General features: G+C 48.5%; 3 protein-coding genes across 3 annotated transcripts; 1 reads left to right on the top strand and 2 right to left on the bottom strand.

Moving 5' to 3' along the window:
- Positions 1-1,687: 1,687 nt before the first annotated feature.
- LOC107324397 (uncharacterized) lies at positions 1,688-6,297 on the bottom strand. Its single transcript, XM_015884376.3, has 2 exons — positions 5,891-6,297; positions 1,688-3,069 (listed from the first exon to the last, which is right to left on the bottom strand). The coding sequence occupies exon 2, from the start codon at positions 3,046-3,048 to the stop codon at positions 2,110-2,112; it is 939 nt and encodes a 312-aa protein (XP_015739862.2). The 5' UTR covers positions 3,049-3,069; positions 5,891-6,297; the 3' UTR covers positions 1,688-2,109.
- Positions 6,298-6,703: 406 nt separating this feature from the next.
- On the bottom strand, positions 6,704-10,085 carry LOC107324366 (uncharacterized). Its single transcript, XM_015884342.3, has 2 exons — positions 10,041-10,085; positions 6,704-9,268 (listed from the first exon to the last, which is right to left on the bottom strand). The coding sequence occupies exon 2, from the start codon at positions 9,245-9,247 to the stop codon at positions 7,598-7,600; it is 1,650 nt and encodes a 549-aa protein (XP_015739828.2). The 5' UTR covers positions 9,248-9,268; positions 10,041-10,085; the 3' UTR covers positions 6,704-7,597.
- A 7,616-nt stretch (positions 10,086-17,701) lies between these two features.
- Positions 17,702-21,638, top strand: LOC107324365 (uncharacterized). The gene is made up of 2 exons (XM_015884339.2): positions 17,702-17,795; positions 19,702-21,638. The coding sequence occupies exon 2, from the start codon at positions 19,723-19,725 to the stop codon at positions 20,656-20,658; it is 936 nt and encodes a 311-aa protein (XP_015739825.2). The 5' UTR covers positions 17,702-17,795; positions 19,702-19,722; the 3' UTR covers positions 20,659-21,638.
- Positions 21,639-22,108: the final 470 nt, after the last annotated feature.

The following is a 22,108-nucleotide window of genomic DNA, read 5'->3' as shown; positions in this document are numbered from 1 at the left end:
CCCAGCTGAGCACCCAGAGACAGATGCTGAGGTATGGACGTGGCTTCCTGAATGCCAGCAGAAAGCAAGTCATCACTTTCCTCCTACCCACACTGTGGGTCATACAGCCTGTGGTTGGCTTTCACTGCCACAAGGATGCAGCACTGCCTCATGTCACCTCCAGGGCCATCATAGCCACCTCACCTTCAGGGCCACCAGCTCTTTGCAAGCAGATCCAACCCAATGACAGTGATGGAGCATGGATCTGCTGCCAGAGCAGCTTAGGGGAGAGGGGAAATGGTGCTCTCTCACTTGGGATACAACAGGAGCCATGTGGGCATGAGCAAAGTGAGGCTCTTCAGCCTCTCTCCAGCTGCTGTCTGCAAGATTAAGTTACTTTACTGACACTCAACACTAAAGCAATATCAAAATCACAGGCACCATTTAATGCCTGGAGTTAATTTATGTTTTTATGGGGTTTTTTTATTTATCAAAGCCCAAACACCTTTGTCAAAAGCAAAAAACCTCTGATTTTTAAAAGGAAACCTTTTTCTGCTGGCCTTTCTCATAGAAAACAAATGGAAAGCTGAGCCCTTTGGTGCTAAGAGCAGCTGAGAGCAATGAAGTGCTCTGAGCTGTGCATGTGGCATAAACAAAGGTGGCAGAGCTTCCACTTGCCAGTTGTGGGGCTCCATTTCCTTGTGGGGCTGCAGACCCCATGTGTGCTACATGAAGGGGAGCCACTTTGTGCATGGAGATGGGACAGGCAAGGGGCAGAGCCAGGGGAGGCCACCAGGAGCTCACTCAGGTTCTTCTGTTTGCATTTAATTCCCCAGGGTTAAAGTTAATATCATAGAATTGCTCAGGTTGGAAAGACCTCCCCAGCCACAGTTTAACCATACTACCCTAACAACCCACTGTTAAATATACCCTGAATGAATGCTCTCTCCCTGCAGGGAGCAACAATTCCAGCGTGGGAGGACTGCGATCAACATTGGTCTCTTTGCATGAGCATATCTATCACTTTATTAATAAAAGGAGACTATGGAAATCCTGCTTGGTGGGGTTTATGGTGCTGAGGAAGAAGAAAAGGGCCAGGAGGAGTTTAGCAGCCAGGACACAGCTCAGCAGTGAGGAAGCATTGGGAAGAGCTGTCAGGTCCTGCAATGCGCCTTTAGGTGGTGGCAGAGGGCCACTGCCTGCACTGCTTTGCTGAGTGAACAAACAGGGTGGTGTGCTTTGGGACCTTATGTGTATATACCAGCAAAGCAAAAGATCGATCAAGCAAGGTCACTAATTCCTGCTCTCTAGGAAGATGCCCACGTGTGGTAACAGCTGGAGCTGCAAGTTGTTTATCCCTGTTTGCTGTTTCATCACTGCAGACGGTTGATGCTGATCATATTGATGGCAGACAGAGGCAGCCTGGGGTCACAGCATCACAGGGACCTTTGGCATCACCCTCCCACCTCTGCTATCCCAGGGGCTGTGCCACAGAACCCAATTCATAATTTATACAGCAGCAGTGAAATTACAGCAGGGAGCTGCTAATGAGTCTCATTTCACTAATGAAGCCTTCCTCTGTGCTGCTGCTTTTGCTGTATCTCTGCCCAACCGTCCAGTATCAGGATCATTTCCCTCTACTGTAAGCCTTTCTAGCCCTAAAAGCTTTACAAAGAAGAGAAATAAAACAACAGGGAGCAGTTTTGTCAGCTGGTGTTGGAATCATTAAAATAAAGAGACAGAAACACAAGGAAAACGAATGAGACAACAGACAGCAGGGATCTGGTTGCAACCTGAGATTTAATACAGTGGGCACAACCAGTTAAAATCACTGATGAAGTTAACAATAACAACCTCTTGGAGTGCAAATGCCATGGCAGAGTTGGATCAGCTCAAAGCTCAAATCTGAGCACCTGCTCAGAGCTACTTAGCATCTCGTTAACATAAATTCTGTTGCAGGAATAACTACAGGGGAACCACAGGAGGAAGGCAAGGTAGCATACAAAGGTTAGCGTTGATTACAATAAGGGAAAGACTGGGCAAAGCACTTCCAGGGGTTAGGAACAGGGGAAAACACAACCTCAGGCCCCAGCTACGTGGTTTGCTGTTGTCACAGCACCTTCAGCCCCTTCACCAGAGCCATTTGGAAGCACAGCGGCTCTTCTTGGAGTGGCTCGAACGCTTCACGTCCCCTGCATGGTGCCGTGGTGAGCGCTGGGTGGCACATGGGTGGAGGCACTTAGACTTGCTGATGTGCTGAGCTGATGAGCTCTTATGCTTGGCTCCCTCCTGCAGCAATGAGCACTTGGCAAGGCGCTGCTGGGATGAGCTCCCCTTGGCCCCGCTCCCGGGGGGGCACTTGGGCACTTGCTGTGGGGTGCAGGTGGTGATGCACTCCTGCGTTGGGTACCCCTTGGAACACTTCTGGTGTGGGAAAGGGCTGATGTACTCCTCCAGGAAGCACTGTGTCACGCACTGCTGCGGGGGGCACTCGGTGACCCCTCGAAGTGGCAGGGAATAGCCACTGGTCATCCCTTGCAGGCAGCGGTTCTCTGCACCATACCTCTGTGATGAGCACCTGGAGACCTTCTTTGACCTGCACTCATTCTTGCAGGAGGATGAATACCTGATCCCACATGGTGGGTACTTGAGTTTGCCTGGCTCTGGGCACCGTGGAGCGCAGGGTGGGAGGCTCTTGGCCACACGTTTCTTCTCCAAGTGGCCATTCTCACAGGACTGCAGAACTTGCGTTGGGCCGAGCCGCACGCTGGGCTTCCTGCAGGGCAGCAGATGTGTGGTTTCACAGGGCTCTGGGCACAGCACAACACACTGCTGCACACAAGGCTGGCATGGCAGCAGCGTGTTGTGGGTCACACTGGGCTGTGAGCACACATAGGTGAAAGGCTGCACATAGCTCTGCCATCTGGGCACAGGGCTCTTGATGATGCTCAGCGGGTGGCAGGTGGTGCTGCATGCATCAGGCTGGGATGTGCAATGCTGGTGGCTTTCGGTGACGTAGCTGGAGCCCGGCAGGTACAGCTGTTTGTACCTCTCCCCATAATAGTGCATGGTCCTGGGAGGTGGTTACGCCTGGAAGAAGGAGGAAGAAGAAGGACAGTTCACACCCACTGTTTCCTGGTGATGCCCGCACCCAGTCCTGTTGGAGGTCACTGGCTGTGGGTGACTCAGAACCCAGCTGGTTTTAACCAGAGGAGCTGCTCTCAGCTCCCTCCCCTAAATCCCGATGAGCACCAAAACAATCAGAGCCAGGAAAACAAAGCAATTGTTTGCTGCCCTTCAAAACAGAGCTAAATATTAAACCTCCCTCATCCCCACTGGGACATTCTTTCAAGTTCCCATCCCGCACCTCCTAAGCACTGGGGATGAAAGACAAGCAAGAATTAAAGGTGTGTCTGTGCTGCAATCCTCAGGTGTGGCTGCAGCTCAACAGGGCAAAGCCAAATCACGGTTAAAAGGGCTGAGGGTGAGGACAGGTTGGTGGAGCACATCTGAGCTGAGCTGCCATTGGTGCCTGGCCCTTTATGCCATAGCAGAACCTCTACAGTCCCTGCTTAGTGCTGTCCTGTGTGCAAGCATCAAGAAAAGAAAAAAAGAAGAGCAGCTGGAGCATTCTCTTTGGTGAAACCATAGCAGGAAGGAAGGAGGAGCATCAAGGCAGAATCTCAGGCAGGTTTCACCCCAGTCCTGCCCAGGTACTGGAAGCAATAGCAAATGAAAAGTGCTCTGAAAATGTTCCTGGTTTTATTTTGCTTTGTTTTCATCCTGATGTTATTTAGGAATTCAAGTCTATAATTAAGTTATCATAAAGAAACTGTGTTTTCTGAGCACCTCTCTTTCTGTCTATAATTACAGTATGGTGCCCAGAAGCCTATCGCTGGGTGACTATTAATAATAACATCGCAGCGTGTTGCTATCATTATCACTATGATTACAATAATCACCAACTAATATAAACAGCCATTGGAAAACAACAATAGCAATGCTACTACCGCGCATACAGTGCCAAAGCATCTGGTGATGCTCAACAAGATAAAAAGCTTCTAGAATAGGGGGGAGTTATCCATATCCAGGGAGATGTTTGCATCCCTGGCTGTTAGCCTATGGAGAAATGTAAACACATTCAGGTTTGGCTGGAGAATCTCTGTTGATTTCACGTTGCTTCTCTGATGTTGATAGGCTTCTTGTTGTCCTCCAAAAAGCTGCTTTGTCCAAATTCCATGGAATGGCAGAAAAAATTCCACCAGATCCTTTAGATCAGCCGCCTTTCCATGTGTGGGCTCACGCCTGATACCCAGCAGCACCAAGCCCCTCTCGCAGCCAATAGCTTCCTTTGGACCAGACCTAGTAGCAAGCGTAGAGAAGCCCACCAATCCCATTCCCAACTCCTCAGTCCTTCAGGAGCTTCTTCCCCAACATCCTTCCCTTCAGCACAGAGCTGGTCCCGATGTCAGAGCCACACACATCCCCATAGGATGCATCTCCGTGAGCGCAGGACCTCCACCTGCTGCAGCCACCCAGGGGAACAAAGCAGCATTTCAGCAGCTCCGAGAGAAGCCAGACTTACCCACTTCATCAGTGAGAACAACCGGAGAGAAGTGCCTAGGAGAGCCCTGTGATGGCTGAGCTTTTATATAGTGAATAAGTGCCCTGGGGGGTGAGGTGGTTTGGCCAGTGATGCTCTAATTGCTGCCAGTCCCAGCCGGGCCACGTGCAGCTTCATGCTGGAGGGAATGGCCGTGCTGTTGTCACTGGGGCACTGTGGGGACATTGCTGAGCTGGAGGACCCCATGAGAATCTGCAGAGCACCTGGATGGCCAAGGGCATCCCCTATATGTGGTTCCGATGCTGGGAGTTCCCATGCATGGTGCTACAGCTCCTCTTCTTCACTGTGGCAAATCTAGGGCAGCAAAATAGTGTTTTTCTACAGAGAAAAAGATACTGGTTGAGATAAACAGAGGAAAGGGTCTGGGCTGCCCAAGGGACTGCTCATTTCCATAGGAGCTGCATGCATAAGGCCCTATGGTGCCTTTGAAAACACCATCCAGGAAGGACTCTTGGCGACTTCTTGCAGCCCATTATTACTGTGGCATGCAGACTTCCTCCACCTGCACAAGAACTGAGGGTGACTGGGGCTAAGGAGGCCTTGGGTGAAGGGCATGGCTACACCAAACAAGAGCCTGTGTTGAGAGGGGATGCCTTACCCGCACAAGAAAGGGCAGAAAAAATGGTCAGCTTGGGAAGAACAGCTGAATCCCTGCAGTCCTAAACACACAGATCCTCCTTCCTGTTCTTTGTTCCCTGTTTATGCCAGGTTTAAACCCAAGGGGAAATTAATAGCAGCATGCAGTGGGTCTTAACCCAGTCATGTCTACATAAGCAAAGGCCCTGGCTTTTTATTTTTCTCTTTTAATGCCAATTAGACACCTGTCGACTGTGCTTCAGAACGCTGGGAATCTAAGAGAAGCTCTCCCTGCTGGAGCAGAAAGAGGTGGAAAATTTCTCACCCATTAGAAGGAGAATATCTCCTGCTGATGAACCATTGAGTGCCAGGAAACCAAACTCCGAGAGCAACATTAACCAAAGGGACACGTGCTCTCTCTCCAGGCTTACTTTGTTTTCCACAAGCGAAGGCAAAAGCATTCATTCCTACTTGTGCTTCACTCCCCTGAATTACAACACCCTCCTTACCATTAATTGATGCTTCTTAATATTAAATGAACTGACCCAAGGTTTTAGGAATCAAGAGCAGGAATGAAAGAGCAGCTAAACAGATTAAGAGCATTTTTATAAGCTCTATAAATCCAATTCATACTGTAGAACAAGGTCTGGTAGCCTTCAAGTAATCCTAATGTATATTTTAGTGTTTCCAGTAAGGTAACAAAATACTAACCTGATGATAGCATCGTGCTCTGTCATCCAAACGTTCTTAATTAGCATCTGGGAAGTCCTCTGAAATCCTTTCATCTCAGGGAGACGCATGGTGTAGAGCAGGGCAGAGTTGCGGGGGCTGTTATTATTCCCAATTAAGCACAGGGGAAATCGAGGCACATCGCTCTGCAGTCACCCAATGAGTCAGGGCCAGTGCCAGGCTCCAATCTAAGCTCTATGCTCTCATGGCCACTCCACCCCATGGGATGAGTTCCACAACTCAGGTGGTATTTGTGGCTATCCCAACTCCTGCAGGGAAGTCACAGTGGTGTGAAGTCTCTCCGAAGCCTGCAGTGATGGTCTTCCCATAAAGGAATGGAAAGCATTGGGTTGCAAGAGCATCCCTGGCTCTGCACAATAGAGGAGGGTCACGGTTAGTGCCACTCATGCTCCATCCCTAGTTATGTGTGCTTTGAGGAGGTGGGGTCTCAGCTTCCATCACACCCTACACCTCATAGGACACAGTTGCCCAACTCTAACCACAGCCATCCCTCCCCCCCCAGCACAACCCACAGTGGCACCTCAAGGTCACCAAGTGGGTCAGAACTGGGTAGGATTCAGGACAGCGTCCCAGCCCGGGTTACACCCAGCTCCTCTTGCATCACTTGTTTTGGCTCTCCCAAAAGGCATCATCCACTCGGCGTGAACAGCCTCCGATTCATTCCTTTAATGATAGGGCATGCCATAGGATTTCTGTTTTATTTTGCACAAGAGACTGTTTGTAATAAAGAAGAACCACCAAAGGGCAAAAAGACAAGATGTTTACTCTGAGGTCAGACAACTATATTTATTTAGGTATATATATATGTATATCATACATACACATATATATATAGTTTGTTTTCAATACAGTGCAGAGTACACATCTTCAGGCAGCATGAAGAACACAGTTAATCACTTTGGTATCTCAAACATTTATAAAGGAGTAGTGCTAAAGCTTTCAGTCTCATTTCCAAGACTTTCTTTTGTTTCAGGCTTTGTTTTCCCCCCCCCCCATTAACCAAAGCAACCAAGTGAATATATATTAAAAAAACAACACTTTTCACATAGAAAATTTCAGCAGAACCAACTTCTCTGACCAGAGATCCTGCCTCGCTTGGGGACTCCACTGAAGTCAGTGCGGAGTCAGCAGGGATTGCTGGCCACCTCCTGCAATGAAGGCTGTTGGAACAAGACTCGGATACATTTTGCTTAGCAAATTTACATTTGGCTTCCAAATCCGTGAGCGAAAATGACTCTTTTTGGAGAACGTGCAGCCTTGGGGAATCCAGGACAACCCTGGGTATCATCTTCTGAGGCCAGGACTGAACCCAGAGCCCCCATTGGCCACTCTATTGGTCCTCTTGATGCTGTCATCAGAGGGACTCCTTTGGAATTTCTACTTCTTTTCCCCTATTAAAACTATTCCTTTCAATGAGGTGAGAATTTAGTAACATCCCACTAAACTACTTCTTGCAGCAGACTAAGGAACAAGCCACAGATATCTGGAATGCAGGAAATAATATTGCACCTTGGCCCAAAATAGAGCTGAGCTACAGGGAAAGGACTGGAAAACAGAGATAGAGCAGAATTAAGCAATAGAAACGAGTTGATACAAAGAGATAAATAACTCTGCCCCAAAGCCATACCTCACTGGTTTTCCATGGACCCTCCTTTCCCCCTCTCCTCTTTACCAGGGCCATTTGGATGCAGAGCAGTACTTCTTAGCATGGCTTGAAATTTTTACTCCACCTGACTGATATGGCTGCTGTGGGACACATTGGGTCACACTTTGCTGTTGTGGGACACACTCGGTGGTACATTGATGCTGTTGTGGGATGCACTTGGTGACACACTGGTGCTGCTGTGGGATCCCTTTGGTGGCACACTGCTGTGGGATGCACTTGGTGACACAATGATGCTGCTGTGGGATGCTCTTGGTGGCACATTGCTGTGGGACACCCTTGGTGGCACACTGATGCTGTTGTGGGATGCTCTTGGTGGCACATTGCTGTGGGACGCACTGGGTCACACTTTGCTGTTGTGGGACACACTTGGTGACACACTGGTGCTGCTGTGGGATGCTCTTGGTGGCACAATGATGCTGTTGTGGGATGCTCTTGGTGGCACACTGCTGTGGGACGCACTGGGTCACACTTTGCTGTTGTGGGACACACTTGGTGGCACATTGATGCTGTTGTGGGATGCTCTTGGTGGCACATTGCTGTGGGACACACTTGGTGGCACACTGATGCTGCTGTGGGATCCCTTTGGTGGCACACTGCTGTGGGATGCTCTTGGTGGCATGTTGCTGTGGGACACACTGGGTCACACTTTGCTGATGTGGGACACACTTGGTGACACACTGGTGCTGCTGTGGGATGCTCTTGGTGGCACATTGATGCTGATGTGGGATCCCTTTGGTGGCACATTGATGCTGATGTGGGATCCCTTTGGTGGCACACTGATGCTGTTGTGGGATGCTCTTGGTGGCACACTGCTGTGGGACACACTGGGTCACACTTTGCTGTTGTGGGACGCACTTGGTGACACACTGGTGCTGCTGTGGGATGCCCTTGGTGGCACATTGGTGCTGCTGTGGGATACAAATGCTTGCACTCTTGGTCTCACATGGCTGCGGCAGACACGTGGTCACACACCTGCTTGCACACTGCTGCTGTGGGATGCACTTGGTAGCACACTGCTGAGGGGCACAAGCAGTCACATAGCACTGTGAGACACACCTGGTGGCACGCTGCTGTGGCACACACGTGGTCACGCACCTGGTTGCACACTGTTGGTGTGGTGCGTACGTGGTCACGCATTGCTGTGGGATGCACATGGTTGTACTGTGCTGCTGGTGGATTCCCTTGGTCAGGAATGGCTGCTGTGGCACGCACGTGGTCACACACCTGGATGCACACTGCTGCTGCGGGATGCACTTGGTTGCACACTGCTGCTGTGGGATGCACTTGGTTGCACACTGCTGCTGGGGGACGCATTTGGTCACACATGGCTCTTGCAACGTGCCCTGGGTGGAACATGACTGCTGTGGCACACAGGTTGTCACACACCTGGGGGGTGAGATGTACTGGGTCACACGCTGTGTCTGTTGGATGCACTTGGTTGCATACTGCTGCCGTGGTATGCACTGGGTCACACACTGCTGTGGGGAGAAGCTGGAGGATAGAAACCGCTGCCGAGGAACGCAGGGGGTCACGTATTGCGGGGTGCACAGCTCTGACTGCCAGCTGTGCATGAGATGGTGCGTTTGGGGGCAATTCATGGGGATGTGCTCTTGATGGAGAGGTGGAAAGCGCTGCTGTTGGTAGCACAACATCTTATTGAGGTTTTGGCAGGGCTGAAACGAGAGGTGAGAGAGCAGAGTTCTTAGGGAGGCACCCAATGGGTGCTGGAGGTGCATCTATCCATGCTGCAGTCCCAGAGCTTCACCCAACCTGTAACTTATAACTCAAAAACATGGCAGTAAGTCTAACAGTGGGAACATTCAGAGATACACAGCATGAAATATCCCCCTGGACCTCATTTCCTTCTCTATCACCTAGACCTGAAAGGAGGAAGAACTGATCTTTGAGATCAGAGGAGAAATTCCTCATTCAGAGCTGCCTTCCAATCACAAAGTCCAGGTTTTTCCCTCTGGTTTATTGGGGACCAACTGTGACTTCTTGCTGATGTGCTCAGAAAAAGCCCCGACTCAGATCCATCTCAGATCCTTTAGCCACATCCACCATAGCAGGAGACAAGCAGCACCCAAGGCAACACTGCCTGCTGACCCCATAGCACAGCAATACTACAGCTGAACACAGCCTGCTTACAGCTCTTCTAGCACACCTTCCCTAATACACCAAAACATGTTTTCAGACACCCCCAAAAGCAAGCTACAGCAGCAGCACCCCAATTACTGCTAACAGCTGTTCCTTAGATTGCTCACAAGTGGCCCTTGGGCTCAGATACCCAGCTGGAGACAAAGAAAGAGCTCATTCCCACACCAAAGCAGCAATTCACACTCAAGTAGCGTTAAAAACCTTGTCCACAAAGCATTTCATATGTAAAAAGGCAGCAAGAAATCTGCATTTCCACAGCCTCAGAGGCTCAGCACAAAGCAGACTTACCCAGCTCCCCGATGACAGCAGAGTTGTGATGTGACCAGTGAGCCCTAATGGAAGCTGACCTTTTATATAGCTGCTAAGTGTGCCCCGAAGGTATGAGGAACCCACACAGCCTAATAGCTCCGTGCACAAGCTGTCCTGTGTGCAATGCTCACAGTGACGAGCATCAACGCTCTCATCCTCATGGATGAGTAGTTGGATGTCTGCTCCCTGTAGTAAGTGTAATTACCTCCTGTCTAATCCTCCCTGGCATGGTAAGATTGATTGGTATTTAGAGAGGCAGTGGTGGACCCACCTGCAGAGGTTTGGCAAGGAAGGAGTGTACACACCATCAAGCAGTGGTGGCTTTCCAAAGCCCTTCTTCCAGCCCTGAAAACTTCCTGGTGGACCCCAGAGGTGGGGCTGTCCCAACATATGGCCTCCTTCTGCACACAAATAGCCTTTAGAGCCTCACTGAGTTCTCTGCATCCTTCTCTACCTATAATCACTGGTTAGAACAGCACCTCCCATCCCCATTATAATGTTCAGCTGTGCGTGCAGCTGGACACAGATACTGGCTCTTCCAAGGGAAACCCAAAGCTCCTATTGAAATCCATATCACCCTCTTTGGGTGGGTGATCCAGAGCTACCTGCATCCTCAGCTCACGTAGCCCTGACATCAACCCCAATAATCCCATGATCCCAATGCAGTCAGCATCACCAAAACAGTAGGAACACACCATCCAGTGACTCTTAGATGAGCGGAAAAGATGATCTACAGTCACATCTGATTGCAGCCATTGCATAACTCAGCTGTCACCAGCAGCACCAGGAGCAGATAAACTTCCTCTGGTCTTGTGGTGCCTCTCAGTGAGTCAACATCTTATCACACACCTCGCCCAGATCAGAAAATGGGGATATTAATTTTCTCAAGTTGCTGAAGATCCAATCAATGCTTTCATGTGCATTTTGACCCATTAAGCATCCCATAAAGAGACACTTTTCCCCCCACTGGCTCCATGTAGAGATGTGGGGATTGGAACAGAGCAGTGCTGAGCCACACCAGCATTGAGCACTGGGGGAGATGGAACCCACTCCAAGGGGAGCAGCTCCTGAACACACTCATTAGAACCTCAGTTTGTTGTGAGCTACAGAAATAGCCCTCCCATATGATTATTGAGGCCAGGAAAGATGTCCATAAAAGGTTTCATAATGCAACCGAATATGAAAGCCTAGCAATTATTTTGGGCAGCATTGAAAGTGGTTCTCAAGGTTTATTCATGGGTGAAAAATTGGATTTCACTGGGCAAGAATCGCAGGGAATGAAATGCTCCCTTCACCATTGGCATCTCCAGCACTGAGTGTGCTCATCGTTAGCTGAACCACAAGCAGTGTGGCTTTGTTGTGGCATCCCTCCCATGGAAACCCATTCTTTGATCCAAAGCCATAAATCCTCACTGCTTTTCAACTCCAAAGCTTGCAGGTCTGATCCTCCCTGTTGCTGAGGTGAGCAATTCACATTCTTATTAGTTTTACTCTAATCTGGGTGCAGGCATTGCCCTGGCCTTCAAACAAACCCTTATTTCATTCAACACCTGGATGCAAACTACGAACACCTGCCTGAAAGCTGTGGCAAATTTAATTAGCAGATCCCAATAACAACTTGTCTTTTATGTCCATACCCCATAATATCTACACAAATATGCATCTAAATCCACTTTCTCAGCGCACTCTGAAGCTGTAGACTCAAAGGAAGAAAAACCACTGAGGCTCCATTTTAATTCTGGCAGCAGGGATACTCAGACTTTCACTGCACAGCATTTGAATGAGCATTTCACTCTCACACGATGATGCCTGTCAAAAATGTGTGCTTCTGTTGTCACCTACTCACACTGCAATAGGATCCATCTCCTCCCAGCATCTATGGGAACCTACTGGGCTCTTCTTAATATACCTGTCTCATTTGGCAGCATGGGCAACAGCGTGAGATGAAGGTGGAAAATTAAGTTAGAATAGGGCCAAGGCATCTTCCCATGAAGAGAGAAGATGAAAAACCTCCTGGAGGAGCTGCCAGGGGAGACGCTGGGAAACCACAACCATCCCTTTAATAAGCCAAGAATGCAAAGCAGCACCATCACACATTTGGATGCATGAGGTAATGCCCCAGGAATGCACAGCTCCTGGCCTGCTCCAGATATAGAAACACAGTTTGAAGAGCAAGCAGGCAAGAAAAGAAGATAGAAGAAATAAGATAAAGAGGCTACATGTGATTCGAGACACCAGGCTGAAATCTCAGGCAGCATAAAATGAGCCTTGCTCCATTAAGTTTAACAAGAAAAAGGTGATTAGCGAGAGTTGTAAAGCAGGATGGAGCTACAGCAGGGAGCTGCTCAGCAGTAAAACAGCACTTAGCAAAGGACACTGTGCATATGGGGCTACAGCAGAGGCAAATGAGAGATCAGTTCCTTGAAGAAAAGGTTTGTAGGACTACCAGCATGGACAAGTTCTGCTTAACACCTCAAAACCCTCAAGTGCCAATCACTGGTTATAGTCAGTGCTGCATAGGGTTGGGATGGCCACGTCCTCAAAGCCCTACACGCCACTAGAGTGCAGCATACACACACGCAAACACCTCCTGCAGCAGCTTTGCACAATCAAACAGCAGCTCGGAATGCATTTCCCTGTGCCCTCTGCTGTCCAAGAAGAAAAGAATCTGCTTGACCTGGCAGCTTGTGAGCTCAGCCCCAGTTTGCTGCCTTTGCATCAGAGCACTGTCAAGTCTGAATGCTCTTCATGGCACCAAAACAGTGCAGCTATTGAACCAAAGCCACTGATGCATCCTTGGGCCCACCTGAAGCCTCCTGTCCCCATTCCAGCTGCTTGCATGTATGTGTGCAAACAACACAAAACAGATGCCAGGCTGAATGCTGTGGGCTTCACAGTGAGGAGAAGGTGAAGAATAGGGAAAAAAGAAGAAAACAAGCAGACGTGGCATATTTTTATTGTATCAGACTTGTAATTAGATAGCAGCATACAAGCTGCAGATAATAAAACTTAGCATATTATTAACCCAGCAAGCTGTAAAATTGCAGCATAGCTGTTTCAATGATTTAACAGTGCTGAAGGCAAAATACAAACCCCATCATGCATTAGAAAGAAACCTTCTTCTCTTAGACTCCTTACTGTCTTTTAAAAGCTTCTTATTACTTAATGAACTCTTGCTGTTTTGCAATTAGCAGCCCCAGTGCACCTCTTTGTTCTGGTTGCCACCAGGCTCCATGAGGTCAACCTCTGCAGAAAGTCTGACAGCATGATTGCAATAGCTCTGGTGACTTGAAGCTCCAACACTGCCCCTAGTACTACATCCATTAGCTTCACCAGCTGGGCTTCTAGTGCAAGAGAAGCTGGGATGTTGCTGCTACCAGCATCTGATAGTATTTTCACTTGCTCTGGTTCTTTCCACCATCCAGATGTTGTTGGATGATCCCTTTCCAGGACTAAGCCACTTTAGTGTTGGTTTGCAGCCCCAAACCCACCTTTGCTGCTCTGGGATTTGCCCTTGCCCTTCCCTTCCCTTTCCCTTCCTTTCCCTTTCCCTTTCCCTTTCCCTTCCTTTCTCTTTCTCTTCCCCTTCCCCTTCCCCTTCCCCTTCCCCTTCCCCTTCCCCTTCCCCTTCCCCTTCCCTCCCATCAGCTAAGCAATGAATCAATGCAAATGTAGGGGAAGAGTGTCAGAAAAGCTCAGCTTCCCAGGAAGGCTCTAGCACAGGTGTTTCCTTTTGGCCTTTGGGAGTGAATGTTCCCCTTTCTCCAGCATTCTGTATTTGAGCAGCTGAAGTGTTGGCTGCACCTGAAGCCTGGGAGCTCCTTCTTGTTCTGGTACATTTCAAATGCTCTCATTTAATGCCCTATAGCTTCAGTCTAGCCAGAAATAACAACAAATGCAGTTCAGGCAGCAAAGACAGTGGCTGAACATCAGGGACATTCAAAGTCTTTCCTGACTCTATTTGGAAGCATAAAGCAACCTTAATCCAAAGGCAAGCAATGCTCCCCAATGCAGCAAACACCTGCCTGTGTGCAGATGCCATTTCACCACCTCATCCCCTCCCCAGAAGCACAGGAAACTGTGTTTGCACCCCAACTGCTCTCTGTTCCCCACCAACAGGGCTGCAAAGCTGAGCACAAACTCAGGGTGACCCCTGGAGCTTGTTCTGCTTTGCAGTTTGCAAATCCTCCTGCCTAGGCCAGAATAGGCAGGCTTAGCTCCAACAAGTCCACTCCTGAGCACCGGTGCATGAATGAAGCAATTGAGAATTAGTCTCTTTGATGTGCTGACTGCCTGGAAAGTGTTTCTGTTGTGCCCAATGGGTTTTCAATGAGGCAATGTGTTGTACTTGAGAAGCAGAGCAGTTCTGCACCAGTGGTTAGAAATACATTTAGGCTGGGAATTAGGCATCCAAAAGGCAGTGCAGGGGGCTCTGGAATTGGCTGTCATCTAAGAGAACTGGAAGTAAGATATAGAAAAAGCTTGAAAATGAACGTTTGGTGGATTTATAGAAGAGCTTTTAGAGCTCTGGATGTGGAGTCACAGCCAATTCAGTGCTACAGCCACGTCTGTCTCTTGAGAGCTGTTAAAGTAATCCTGGGGAGCTTGGGTGATGCTTTCCAGCAACAAAAATGAGAGGAGTCTCTCAGGGAATAACAGGCAGAGGGAATAAAAAGCCACGTGCAGACTGCATGGCCATCCCTGTGGGACATGGGGGGAGATATAGTCTGCAGATGGTTCAGTTACTGGGGTGGCAGCAGACAGACCGATACTAGGAAACTCAGTAACTGGTAATTAAGTCTTTTGTCTCATGAGATGAGCTAATCGAGGTGTCCACCCTGAAGTGATGACAGGCACAACAATAAAGAACAAGATGGGGTGTTAACGAAACAGTGTCTAATTAAGCCATCAGGGTGAGCCCTGATGTTGGGAGATCCAGTTGAGCAGCTCATGAATCACACCAAGATGTGAAATCCAGGAGAGCAACAGCTTCTACAGGTCATTTTCTCTGTGCACAAAGGTTCCAAGCCCTGCATAGATAGAAATCAAGGAGCACCCTTGAGGATGTGAGGGGAGGGTCACGCTTCACCTCCTGAGTTGAGGTGCTCTGCAGTGTTCTGTGCTTCTAAGAAAGCTCCTCCTTGCTTTCCAAGTGAAGTAGTATAGCAGCAGGAATCATTAAGGTACTGAGACATGTCTAAGGTGTATCTGACACATTCAGACCTCCATTTGGAGCTGCTAGTGTAACTGCTGTGCACCCTTCCAGCTTTCTTAGACTCCTGGGGACCTGAGTAATTAATGATGTGATTAGCACTTGTAAAGCCACTGTGGGGCAGAAGGTAGCTCAGCACTTCCACGAGCTGAGTTGAACCTTCAATGGCAGCTTCTGTCTAGGAAAAAGGGTGGGCTCAGGACACTTCTATCAGCTGTGGTGTTTCATTGCCTAGAATTAGTGGTGTGGAGCTGGGATCAGCAGGAGCAGAGCCAGGGCTCCGCCAGGCGGGAGCTGAGCCCACATTGGCTGCCAAGCCACTTTCCTTGATGCACGTTTCTCCCGTAGCTCCCCAGAGGTTTGAGCAAGGCAGGTTTCACTGCATATGGCATTTGCCTCTAAAAATAGCCTTTGTGCAATTCACATGGAAGGGGAAAGCAATTATCCTGCTACGGTGTGAAAAAAACATTCACTCCTTATCCACAGGCTGAGTTCAGAGCCTCTCCAATGATAATTACCACCATTTTTTCTGCTGAGGTTGCTGCTGTGGATGTGAAGTGACCTCCTGGAGTCTCTATAGAGCTGGATCCAAACCAGGGCGGAAGGTCAGAACGGCCTCGCCTGGTCTGCAGACACGGCACAGGTCGTCTCCCCTCCAGCTATGGAAAGTGATTTTCTTTACTCACGGAATGTTGCAAGCTGAGGCTGGAAAATTGGCACCCAAATTGGCTGTATATTCCCGAAAGATGACTGCTTGCTTAAATGAAAGCAGTGTCTCAACACAAGGCTGTGGTTGTTGCACCTGTAGCTGCCTTTGCCTCAGTGATGGACACAGGTGCTACGTGCCCTGTTTCTCTCTCCTCAATAGCTGTAACAAAGGTTACTGAGGCTCCGGCCTGAACCTGCACGTTTGCTTTTCTCCATTGCAATATTTGACCTAATGAGATGTGCTGTCTCCATCTGAACACAGCTGCTCTGTCCTCTCCAAGCCAAAAAGTGCATTATAACATTCGGGGTTTAGGGTTTTATTCCCCTTTGCTGTATTCCTGTAGCCCTGCTTTGAAGGGCCTGTAGTCCTAAAGCAACCTCAGCCAAATGGTTCTGACAACCACGAAGCCTGATGCTACCTAGAAAGCAGACAGACAGATTATCTGTGGCTGGAAAGCGTTTTGCCTCCTGCCTTCAGTAGGGCCATGGCTGCAATTTGTGCCAGCAGAGCATGGGTGAGGCTTCAGATGCAGGTAGATCTCAAGCTGGGACCATCCAAAACTCAGCAGGTTCCAGAGCCAACCAGGCACCATGTCAGCCCCACCTGCAGTGAGGCAAGAAAGGAAGTTGCATGGGTGAAGTGACGCTACGGCAGAAGATGATGCGTGGTCTAAAGTTCAGGTGTTCTGTGCTTCAGTTGCTAAATGATTATCAGCAAAGGAAGTTACACCACAGCTGGAGCCAGCAAGTTTGCACTGAGAGCCCCAGCGATGTCAGGTACCAGCTCAGCCTGTTGCAATGATTGTATCTGCAGTGCATGCTGTGATAAGATGCTCTGGTAAAACCATGGAGACAAAGATAGACCAGAGACGACCAAATGTGATGAAATTCACCTCTGTGTGGGATCAAACTGCCCCTACCCTCAACAGTGAGGATGATCTGATTGTATATTAACAGTTGTATGAGATCTGAGGGTAATAATCAGTGAGCTATTTTCACTTCATATACTTTGAACGTGGAATTATGCTCCAAGAATACACTGTGTGCACTCCAAACTCCCTTCAACTCACTGTTTTATTGAAACTTTCTTTTCAAATGCCATTCTAGCACCCAAACCAGCGTGATGTCCTGATTCTATCCCAGTGTGATAAATCTCATATGCTCTTAAAAGTCCCTTTACTCTTCATATGGTAGATGAAGATATACTCAGGTCCCTCTTCTGTCATGTTTGCTAGCTGGGAACCACACCATGGATGACAACATGCATTCGAAATAATGTACTCTGAAATGAAGGAAGAATGAATGCTATAAAGATCTTAATGGGAAAAAAATAAACCCATCCATCATGAGCTGATAGAATGACTAGGAAATCACTTTAGAGAATTCACTGATGAAAAAGAGGTGGCAGATGTCGAGAATAGGAACGGTCCCCAGGTCTTAAGCCACAAATGCATCCAAAGAAATGGGAGCAAGACCATTAGCTGGCATGGAAGACCTCAGTGGGTCTGCAGTGACAATGTTAACTAAAGGCAACGACCTTTATTCGCAGAGAAAGTTTTCTGTTGGCTCAGATCAACCAGAAAAAGGATTAAAAGGGGTTCTGCACACACACACAAAAAAAAGCTGTCTCTTCACACTGCCTACGTGTAAAACAAGTCTGTGGAGGAAACACACAACGGCAGTTGTGAAAGAGTGAGCTCATTACCTGGAGGACTCATCCCCAGAAGGCAGGGCTTTGAAACCATATAAAAGTTCCCAAATCTCCACGCTGCTCCATCCATTCGACTTTGCACTTCTCCCCGTTGACTGGTTGGGTAAGTCACTGAATACTGATCCTTCTTGTGATGCTTATGATTTAATGCTAGCTAGAATCTCACAGAGATTTAATGTAGGCAGGCTCTTTAAAGATGTGCTTTATTTGGTAACTTTGAGCATGCAAAAGATTATCCCAAAGGAGAGAAACTGTGAGTATTGGGGTTGGACCAGCAGTCTGGGCATGGCTCTGCAAGGCAAGTTCAGATAGCATTTAAATTCAGGGATACTTAAGTGCTAAATTAGATTCTTTCTGAAGAAATTAGATAAAATTATGTTGGTTTAAATGTAACTGATTCTGCCTTCAGGGAAAGGGAAGGTCTAAATGGTCTACTGAAGTTCCTTTCAAACCCATTTTGTATGATACTGTTATTTATGGTAGTTTTTATAACTTTTAATTTCATCGAGTAATTATTTACTCAAAAGACAGACCCATGAGTATGAGGGGCTGATAGAGCAGAAGGGAGAAAATACTTCTCCTGTGCTCTGCCATCCATGGCTTAAGATGCTGTATGGGAAATTGGTAATCACAGCCTGAACCTCTGATTAATCAGCTGAGGCAAGTGTCAGGTCAGCTCTGGGAGCACAAGTGAGAGTAATTTAGCTGTGCTCCTGGAAGGGGTCGAGCTTGACTCTACCTCCTCTAGACCTCATTTAAGGGCTGACCACCACTAAGGCAGCAAGGAAATAGTAAGGGCATCAGATAGCGATCTGGATGATCTGGGAGGATGGGGAAGAGAGCAGTGATATGTTCTGAAGATGAGAGCTGAGCAAGGCAGGTGCCATGGGAAGGGAGAACACTTGCGCACACACTTGATCTGTATTGACTCCAGTCCTTTTTGGTGGGGCTTTAAAACAACACTTCCATCCAATTCATGCTTCCATGATTTTAACCTTTTCTTTGTGTCCTTAGATTGCCTTTAGCAAAAGAGCAGCATGGGATTTGCCAGAGCCTCAACATCAGGCAGCCAAGCCTGGTCCTTCTTCAGCAGTGCACCAAAGGGAGGGAGTTTCATATAAACCTTAGGATAACCCATATGGCACATTGCACATCCTGGGAGAAGAAATCCCTTTTGATTATCCTGATTCATGCAAACTACACGTATTATTAGTGATGATAGTCTAGAAATGTAGGGCAGCATCACCACTAATTCTTTCCATGGCAGTTGGAAGGACTGTGACACTGCAGCCTTGGTCCATTACATCACCATGAAGTGAGTGATAGCACTGAGGTGGAGCTGACCCATGACACGGGCACCTCTAAGGCTCCCAGTGCTACACAAAGATGTTATTTAATGGGGAGGTCCACCCTGAGGCCTTAATCCCAAGAAACATCTGGAAACTATTTTAAATAGGGGCAAACAAAGTAGATGATTTCAGTTCTGTCATTGCAGGACATTCAGTTAGACCCAGATCTATAGTTTTTATATTCTGATGCACAGTTGTTTTTTAAATGCTTGTCTTTAGCAGGTTATTTTTTTACCATTATTTTGACTTTCTGAAACCGCTATCAATCCAGCAGGTCTGTTATTTGCCAGCTCCTCTTGTCAGTCCCCCAGGAAAGAAATGAAAGGGAGTTAACACGTTGGGAAGAGCAAAGCAACAGGAGGAAGAGCTCTGAAGTGTAAATCAGCTCCGATTTCAAAGGAGTGATTCTACCTCTGCTAGACCTGACAGGGCTGTCCCACACTGCAGAGCTGAACAGAGGAACAAGATAAGGCAGAGTCAGAGACAGGATGAAAAAGAAAGAGCAAATCATAATTCCTCCTGAGCCAACCTGCCTTGGGTAACCAAGGGCAAGCAAAGAGAACGTTAGTCTTGCAGATGATTAATGTTTCTCATAATTGTTTCACTCTTCTCCCAATGCAGTTTGTTCGGCAGACACAATAACACTGACGTTTCTTTCAGATAATCTTGTTTCCTGCAAAGATGTCTTTGAACCAGATGCAATGCAAGCAGGAAATCATTCTCCCACCTGGCCTTGGCGAAACGATTTCAAAGCAAAATCAAGAGCCAGAGCCCTGCACTGAGCCTGTCCCGTGCCCTCAGCAGCACCAATCTGAAGCCCAGGTCGCAGAAGTGACTGCAGTCGTAGTGGTGGAGTATCCAGAAGAAACAGAGCCATTGCCAGCACCATCAGTGGAACCAGGCAAGGGAGAAGCACCAGCAGTTGTGATACCTGAGTGCCCACCCCAGGAGCAGCAAAAGCAGCAGCAAAGCAAACTACCAGCAACTTTCCCTCCCGTATCACAGCCTGAGCCTGTTGCGTGCTCCCAAGAGAAGTCAGCATGCAAAGAGCTGCCAGAGCCAGTCCTTGCTGTCTGCCCTGAAGCTGCCCCCCAGCAGAAGCAGGAGTGCAAGGAGATCCCCGTGGAAGTCCCTGAACCTGCAAAGTGTCCTCAGGAGAAGCAGGAGCACAAAGAGGTCCCTGTCCAAAATCCTGAGCCTGTACCATGTCCCCAAGAGAAGCAGGAATGCAAGGAGGTCCCTGTGCCAGAACCTGTTCAAGAGCCTGAACCTGCACCATGTCCCCAAGAGAAGCAGGAGTGCAAAGAGATCCCAGTGCCAGTCCCTGTCCAAAACCCCGAGCCTGCACCTTGCCTTCAGGAGAAGCAGGAATCCAAGGAGGTCCCTGTGCCCACCCCATGCCCTACAGAGAAGAAGGAGTGCAAAGAGATCCCAGTAGTGGCCCCTGTCCAAACCCCTGACCCTGTACCTTGTCCCCAGGAGAAGCAGGAGTGCAAAGAGGTCCCTGTGCCAATCCCTGCACCCGAGCCAGAGCAGAGCTCCCTTCCTGAGAAGCATCCTCCCCTTGAGCAGCAGCAGGTGAAGCAGCCCAGCCCGTGGCCACTGAAACAGAAATAACTTGCAGCTGGCAAAGGAAGCCCCAAAGAGAAAAGCAGGATGCAAAATCTCTCCCCATATCTCACACAGGTCGTTTTCCAAAGCCCTTTTACCCACTGCAGAAGTTCTGTTAAGCGCAGCTCCCAGCTCCCCCCACTAATGCTCACATTATCCCCACTAACAGCCAGATGCTACCTGACACGTCAGGGCTGCCATAGATAGGAAGGCTCCCAGTGGTGGTGCAGGCATGTGCACTTGGCTTTCCAGCAACCTGAATCTCTGCCATCTCCCAATCATTCAATCATCCAGAGAGAAACTGAAGAGTATGATGGTGGGCTGCAGCCAGGGCTCATCATGCCAATTATTCCACCTTCACCCTATGAGTCAATGCATCCTGCAGACCTGCACGCTGCCTCCTGGTTCCCACGCATCCCTCCCCAGCTCCCTGCACGCCAACACAAACTCCCACCTCACATTTAGGGCTTTGCCTATCGCTAATAGGATCTGAGGTTACCACTAAAGCTGCAGCTGAGGGGTTCTGGTTGGTGGCACCAAGGTTTACTGAACCATGAATCCACACTGCTGAATGCAAGAAAAAAACCCCACTGGGCTAGAGGAAAGGGATAGATTTTGACATCACCTCTTAATTATCTGCTTTGCTAAACTAATTGTCATCAGCGCTTTCCTGAGAGAGCTCACCTCAGATTTGCTAAGATGTGTCAGGAGCAGCCCGAGCTGAAAGTATTCATGGAAAAGGTATAGGTAATTAAAATGCAACCCAGACGTGTTTTGAAATGGATTAACCCCCGGCTCAGCTTCTAGCTGTCAGACAGGATGAAGGAGGCGGCGAACACGGTCTGAGTTACACCCTGCAACATGTTTCACCACACACTGCTCTTGCATATGTGTTCGGTGCTTCACCCTAATTGTTTTAGGCTGATGTTGTATCCAGGATTTATTTCACTGTGAAAGCGGACAATAAAAATGACTTTGAATACTGAGCTATGAGACTTTTAATAGCTTCTTCTCACAAAGACAACGGGGGCTCTGAGCTTGCAGGTTGCTCAGGCTGAATGCCAGGTGATTGGGGACTCAAATGTGGGTGCTCGAGGGTAATGCTGGGTCTTCTGCTCCTCTGCAGCTGCCTGCAAGAGACCCTGTGCTGTATCAGCCCATGGGATGGCTGATTGTACTGAAACACTAACTAATTGTTCATTGAAACACTAATGAATTTCACTGACACACCTCCACAGTGGACGCCCCACCCCAAAGCAGGACACAACTCATGTCCTACTCCATCTACTCCATTCAAACACCATCTGCAGGGCAAGCTGAAAGCAGCAGCATACAGATTTCCCACCCTTGGCGAGACAGGAGCAATGCAATCTCACCCTGCCCTGCTTGATGGGTGTGGGATGCATGCAACCCTATTGCCAGATTGCAGAGCTGCACCAGACACAGCCTCTGGCTT

Source organism: Coturnix japonica, unplaced genomic scaffold (genome assembly GCF_054131305.1).
Source record: "Coturnix japonica strain WE unplaced genomic scaffold, WE-NBRP24 Scf062, whole genome shotgun sequence".
Lineage (NCBI taxonomy): Eukaryota > Metazoa > Chordata > Aves > Galliformes > Phasianidae > Coturnix > Coturnix japonica.
The sequence above is the reverse complement of the archived record's forward strand: the minus strand, read 5'-3'. Positions and strand labels throughout refer to the sequence as shown.

What these genes read in the sequence shown, in the direction of transcription:
- LOC107324397 (XM_015884376.3), bottom strand. Translation starts at nt 3,048, where the DNA reads ATGCACTATTATGGGGAGAGGTACAAACAGCTGTACCTGCCGGGCTCC.
- LOC107324366 (XM_015884342.3), bottom strand. Translation starts at nt 9,247, where the DNA reads ATGTTGTGCTACCAACAGCAGCGCTTTCCACCTCTCCATCAAGAGCAC.
- LOC107324365 (XM_015884339.2), top strand. Translation starts at nt 19,723, where the DNA reads ATGTCTTTGAACCAGATGCAATGCAAGCAGGAAATCATTCTCCCACCT.